The sequence below is a fragment of the Apium graveolens genome, unplaced genomic scaffold (assembly GCF_009905375.1).
Source record: "Apium graveolens cultivar Ventura unplaced genomic scaffold, ASM990537v1 ctg4483, whole genome shotgun sequence".
Taxonomy (NCBI): Eukaryota; Viridiplantae; Streptophyta; class Magnoliopsida; order Apiales; family Apiaceae; genus Apium; species Apium graveolens.
This window is the reverse complement of record NW_027418562.1, coordinates 79,671-85,956: the sequence shown is the minus strand read 5'-3', so window position 1 is coordinate 85,956 and position 6,286 is coordinate 79,671. Positions and strand designations below refer to the sequence as shown.

Here is a 6,286-nt window from a genome sequence, read left to right as displayed (position 1 = left end):
AAATTATGAAATAAATATATAAACACTAACATGCTATAATATACAAAAGTACGAAGGCGGAATTTCGGAATCGTTACCCAAAATAAATTCTGATCACCCCGAAGAGAATATCTGATGTCCGGAAAATATCTCCAGAAAAATCCGAAATTAATAGCCATAGACATATACACGCTGAGATGCCATGTGGAGTAATCAACGCCTTCAAACTCCTTTTTAATGTCCCGAAAATAAATTAAAACGGAAATATAGCGGAAATATGCCCCACAAATTTTCTTCTCAAAACCTTGCAATATATATACCTATGCGTAGGTATCGAAGCGCTGATCGTTTATATATATAATAATTAAAATTTGGATGAGTACGTTATGGTCTGTCCTTGTGGAAATCTTATGGTCACTAAATATCAAATTTTGACAATATAGTGTACAGAATTGATCGACTAAATAGATAAAAAGTTATTGATTTCATCTATAATGTCTTTTGTAATCGTTAGTAAGGTGGGTAAGTTAGACCATTAGTGACACATGTTCCTCCATAAGAATTTTAACACTCTAATTCATGTATCAAGGAATATATATAGGTATCCCAAAGTATTTTCTAATTTCAAATATAAGTAAAATTATTCTTACATGTCAGAATAAAGTAGTCTTTTTGAATTAGTGGATCTCCATTCTCCACAACTTGACTTGCCAGATTCTCCATTTACATGTTAGACATATATACTGAGACTCTAATTAAAGGAGAGATTAATGACTTATGTATAGTAATTATTTACTAATATAACTACAATTTTGTACTCATATTTGATGCAGCATTGCAGCTTCTAGCACCTTCTATAAAATCATATCAGCTGACTTCTAGAAATGTAAAGAACTACAACCATTTAGGCACAAGGTACAGTGCAAGAACCTTAAACCATAGTGGGGACAAAATTGACACCCATATTAATTATTACATTTCTCATCTTGTTTCTGTCTTCTTCAGAACAAATTTGGATTAATCCAAAGTATCTTCCATTTGGTCAAAACAAGTAAACAGTACTCACATACACTCTTAATTTTTGAATTAGGTTAGCATTTATATCAATAAATATTTAGCATATTGTTTAGTCTTTGTATGCTGATGCAGAGCAGATGTGGAAAGGTAAGTTGGAATTTTAGCCTTGTGAGACCAGCCTGCTTTTGACACCAAAAATTAAAGGCTAAGAAGATTGAAAGGTAAGCCTTATGTAGCTTTCTTATCTGATGCTGTAAGCCTAATTCAAATTTTCTGAAAGTAGTCGACCTACATGGCATGTCTTGTAGTTACATTGCAAGTCAGAATCAAATCTTGAGGAGAAAAGCCAAGTATTAAAGGGGTCTTGTTTATATAAACCAACTTCTTTAGCCCTTTTTTTCACAATGCATGCTTTTAGTCATGGTCATCTTAAGGTATAAAGAAGATGTATGTAATGTAGGTCCTCCTTCCCTGAAGATCAATCTGGAATGTCGAACCATAACAAAAAATATTAAAGTTGAATTGGATTTTAGGTGTTCAGTATTGTACAGGTCAATTAGTTATGCAGTTATATAAGCCAAATTTGTAGGCCTCAGTTATCAGAAATGCTTCATATTAACACTTGCTAAGAAAAACCTCAAATTAATTATTTGAGTAATCACAAATTGGCTTCTTTTTTTCTATCTTTGTACTGTATTTGGTATAGTTCTACTAAATATAGTAGGGACAAAGTCCTTAACAAAAAAGTAGTAACAAACTTTGTATAAAGGCCATCTTTGCATGAATGAGATTTGATAAAGGTTATTTGGAAAAAGCTTCAACTTGTTCATTGCACATATGGCATTTGAATAGTGCAAATGGCATAAATTTTCAAAGTTTAAAAAATTAAATTTGATCCCTAGTTATGAGGCCGAGGATATAATTTATGTGAGTTTTTTTGTTTTCTTGAAAAATAATTGGAATCGGATAGAATGGTATGAAATCCTTGCGTAATACAAGTGCAGATGCTTTTATGTATACTGTGATCTTTTGGTATGTAAATTTTTGTTTTTCTTGGTAATAGGCATGTATTCAACCTTCAGAATTTCAAATTTATATAACATGAACAAGAACAGTGAGATGTCAGAATAGGGTGCACCGGTGATATCATATTTGTAAATAGATGGATTTTCATTGAGAAAAATGAATTATAGGTACAGACATTTCAATTTTCGACTATTTACCGGTTAATCCCAGAGGCCATAACACCGAAATTCATGTTATGGATCATGGGAAGAATCAACAATTGTGTTGTGATCATTGAGATTCATACACTGCCATCTGAAGAAACTCGTAAGTTCTTTGATGGTTAAGAAATCCCATGAACCAAAACTCAAAGCCATCCTTTGTAACTACTTCTATATACTTTTTTGATGTATCATTCACATTTTCATTTTCATTTGCTCTCTTTATCTTGTTTAATGGAAGTGAAACCTTGTAACGAGTCCGAAGGAAATCCCCGGTTGAAGTAGAGACCTTGATTGATCTTCCACTGCAGAAGGCAATTCTATCGGTTGAGATAAATAATAATCCGGCTATAGGACCAGCAGTTGTCGATAGATAGCATTGTGAAGCCTTTAATAGCTTTTCTCCTTGCCTCACACTGAAATTTTGTCTGAACACTTTCTTCACACCCCCTACTTGGAGAATTTTAGCTCCCAATCTCAACTTTCCCTTCACCATTTCACTTAACTTAGGTCCAATTTTCACTGCAAAAGTTAAAAACAAGAAACATGTTAGCACTCAATTTTAAAGCAGAACCAGCCACAAAACAAATGTTTTTTGACATTTGGTAAGCTCATAACTTACCATGATTGCGAATGCCTTTTGCAAAATTCTCCACTTGCACACTGAGTTTGTTCATCCTATTCCTCATTAACTCTATATTGTCTGCAGTTCCAAGAAAAGTCTATTGTTATAAAAGGATACTGTATAGCTGATATTAACAGTCAAAATGATTATTTGATAAATTATTGCTTTACATCTCGTTTGATAAATTATTTAATACTTACTCTGTCTAAATTTCGGAGATGCATAATACTGATTGCAACTGATACATAAAATTCCTTCTGGAAGCATTTCAGCTGGAAATGCTGTTGAGCTGATCGGAAATCCAATAACTTGTCCTGAAATCTGGCTCTTCATATCTGAACTCTGATGAATGTAAATTGCTTGATTCTCTCTAACCCTCTGGTTGAATGATACTTGCTTTGTGATGCACGTTGTAGGATGCATTACAACTACGCGTCTTACATGGTATTTATAAGGCCAATAACAAGGTTAGTGGTATTTAACTTTTTGTTGCATGACTCATCTTTGGCTCATCTATGCGACAAATGTGACGAGGCATGAATTGTTAAAGATAAGATTTGGGAGAAGATTTATGCTCTGCTTTGTCAGCAAGCTGGTTGAAGGGTCGTAAGTCGTTGTCGGCAATATAACTTTTTCTTTTTTTTTGTAAAGTTTGTTATAGAACAACAAAAAGTTCAGGTAATGGTAGTTAGCTGAAATTGATGGCATATTCGATTTCAACAGAGGGTAACTAACCAACTGAAAACTGTGTAGAAGGTATTTGTCGGTAGCATGATCTGTGTGGATTATTAAGCAATTACACTTAATGGTTTAACAGAGCATTGGAGATTAAAATATCGCCTTCTCGTTTAAATACTCTTTAATCATGTCAGAAAAATGGTCATGTTCTTATAACTTGCTGAAAAACCAGAAGCTGGGCAGTTTTTAACAGAGTAAAATTGTAACGTTACCGACTCTCCCAAAACCTAGGAAAATGTCATTTTAAGTATGTATGTGTGCTTGTATGATCTAGCATTGAAGCTTGTAGCACCTTGGACAAAAACATAATAAGGTGAAGTTGTGATTATGTGTGAAGAAGAACTAAAATTGTTAATGAACAAGATAACACATAGAGGAGCAGTGACATTCTTTGTGATGCCAGCATACTTTAATAGAGTATATAACAATATGATTAAGGAAAGCAAGGAGTAGATTCATCACATGCAAGTCATAAACAGCTGGTGCAAAAGTTTCAAATGCTTATCTGGATTGCCGTCACTCTTCATATATTTTTCATCATGCATGTTTCTTTATGTTTTCTAGCATCCTTAATATCTTATCTTGATGTTTAATGGAATGTTTTGTGGGGCAGCCATAAAACTAAGCCATGCAAGCTACCTTCAGACTATTACAAATTTTCTATGATGTTTAACTATAATTTAATGAAACATTATTGAATGTACTATAAATTTTCTATGATTATTATAATTTTAGATACAACATACTGTGTCATGTCACAGTCACAAAACTGTTTTTTCTTGATAGTGTAAAGTTTGTGCCACAAGAAAAGTTGTTTATGACAGCTGGCTCCAAGTTCTGACATATTTCATCTTCTTTTCTGAAGGTCCTGTTGATTTGTAGATATGGAGTATAAAATGTCCAAATTTGCAGTGGTTCATACCATCTGAATCATGGTGAACCACACATATAAACAATTTGACATCTTCAAGTACAACAAAATATTTACATCAAAGTATAAAAAGTCTCTGAAACAGAATTGGTCATCATAGCTAGGCTATCACTTGGAGCTTGTTTGGTGCTTGCTTCAAGAATCAATGAGAAATGTTATTAGAATGTGTGGGTGAAAGGTACTTATATGAAAAGGTTGGAGCTTGGAATTTGAAAAGCGGCTGATGAGGCACGTTCCATTGTCGATTTGCTAGCATCATCAAGATCATTCCCAGTTCTATCTTGTGCAAAGACAGGGAAATTTTAATTAGGAAAAATCTTTTACTTTGATGGGAATCCTTCTGCAATTCTCAGCATTATTAGCATTGATCTATTATGTCAAAACTAATTAAGACTCTTTCTCAATTGATCTGAATATATATTTCCCATGTTAAGCACTCATGCTCTCACTAGTTGCATAAGTGATGAACGCTAAGCCTGATAGCCTTCCCCGCCGTCTTATATCTTTGTGGGCAGAAGTCTAATTTTTTTTCCTTTCTTTGTGCTAATTCCAGAAGTCTAATGTTGGAGTCTGTTAAGTGCAAGGAATCGAATACCAGCTTCTATATAGAGTTACAGAAATTTTAAACATATGAGAGCCGGGGCTTACAGGCTTACCAGATTACCTCTGGCAATTATTATTTTAGCTGGAGTTGGAGCAATGATAGCTAAGACTACAGATTTGAGGAAGGAAGTGGCTAAAAATTAATAGCATACATTACCATGTCTCAATCTATTTATATGTCCTATGATGGTCTTGCAAATTCCCTACGGTCTACGGCCTACGGCTAAGTGACTTACAGCCTCTGGCCCTTCTCCTTACGGGAATTTACCCTACGGCAGAAATTCTCATATCCTCCCGCTCCGATCCATCTTCACGCATCCAGTTCATTACCTACTTGTCACCTGCTTCGTCTTAGTCATTCCCGAAAATATGGAAATTATGGCACTTGTCCCTACGTCTCATCATCATCGCCTCACCTATGTATAATCTCTAGACACGTGTCAACACTTCCGTAAAATCTGGGAGATGACTCATCTTTGAAGAAGGATAAAATCTACGAAAAACAAAGAAAGGACGGAAAAACAAAGAAAAAGAACAGAAAAGAAAAAAAAAAGAATAAGAAAATAATCTTCTGATACCGTTAATTAAACGAGATTTTATCTGCCATCATCCTAGTTCTGAATCATTAGTTCATTACCATGGCTTAATTCATTTGGCTTTTAAACATTCATATGGACAAGAGGCATTATGACACACATGGCGCTTTATGTGCTCCTATGTCCTCTGATATGCAAATTGCACCTCTGCATGTATCAATGTCCTTATTATAAGGCCTGCAGCAGTGCTAAACTTTTTTTACTCTATTTTCGTTGAAATGTACGGTTACATGGGGTAATGAGCACTTGCTGCAATTTTAATAGTTGTTTCATAATACATGTTAAACCCGTAGCAGTTTTTTGTACCTAATTTTGCAAAGTGGTTTGCTAGGGTGGAATCCATATCTATCTATACTATGTACCTATATTATGTATACTAGTTTAATAGCAGGGTTCTCCTTAATATTTAAGAATTTTATTTATCCTTTCATATTATAATTTAAAAATATTTATATAGATCTATAATAATACTCCCTCGGTACCTTCCAATTGTTTACATTTCTGAATATATGTCCGACATGCATTTTAAGGTATATAAAAAGTATAGTTATGTAATTTATTTTTATAAATT

General features: G+C 33.9%; 1 protein-coding gene and 1 long non-coding RNA gene across 2 annotated transcripts; both read right to left on the bottom strand.

The window, feature by feature from the left end:
* Positions 1-2,157: 2,157 nt before the first annotated feature.
* LOC141701981 (GEM-like protein 4) lies at positions 2,158-3,289 on the bottom strand. Its single transcript, XM_074505704.1, has 3 exons — positions 3,048-3,289; positions 2,845-2,925; positions 2,158-2,744 (listed from the first exon to the last, which is right to left on the bottom strand). The coding sequence occupies exons 1-3, from the start codon at positions 3,268-3,270 to the stop codon at positions 2,293-2,295; spliced, it is 756 nt and encodes a 251-aa protein (XP_074361805.1). The 5' UTR covers positions 3,271-3,289; the 3' UTR covers positions 2,158-2,292.
* Positions 3,290-5,094: 1,805 nt separating this feature from the next.
* LOC141701985 (uncharacterized) lies at positions 5,095-5,985 on the bottom strand. The gene is made up of 2 exons (XR_012566963.1): positions 5,698-5,985; positions 5,095-5,612 (listed from the first exon to the last, which is right to left on the bottom strand). It is a non-coding gene; the product is annotated as an uncharacterized LOC141701985 (long non-coding RNA).
* Between the last annotated feature and the right edge of the window lie 301 nt (positions 5,986-6,286).

Bases quoted from the DNA above. Each gene is read 5' to 3' on its own strand.
- LOC141701981 (XM_074505704.1), bottom strand. From the start codon at position 3,270: ATGCATCCTACAACGTGCATCACAAAGCAAGTATCATTCAACCAGAGG. The intron at 2,926-3,047 runs GTAAGTATTAAA...TTGGAACTGCAG, and splicing joins ATCTCCGAAATTTAGACAGA to ACAATATAGAGTTAATGAGG. The intron at 2,745-2,844 runs GTAAGTTATGAG...TAACTTTTGCAG, and splicing joins AAAAGGCATTCGCAATCATG to TGAAAATTGGACCTAAGTTA.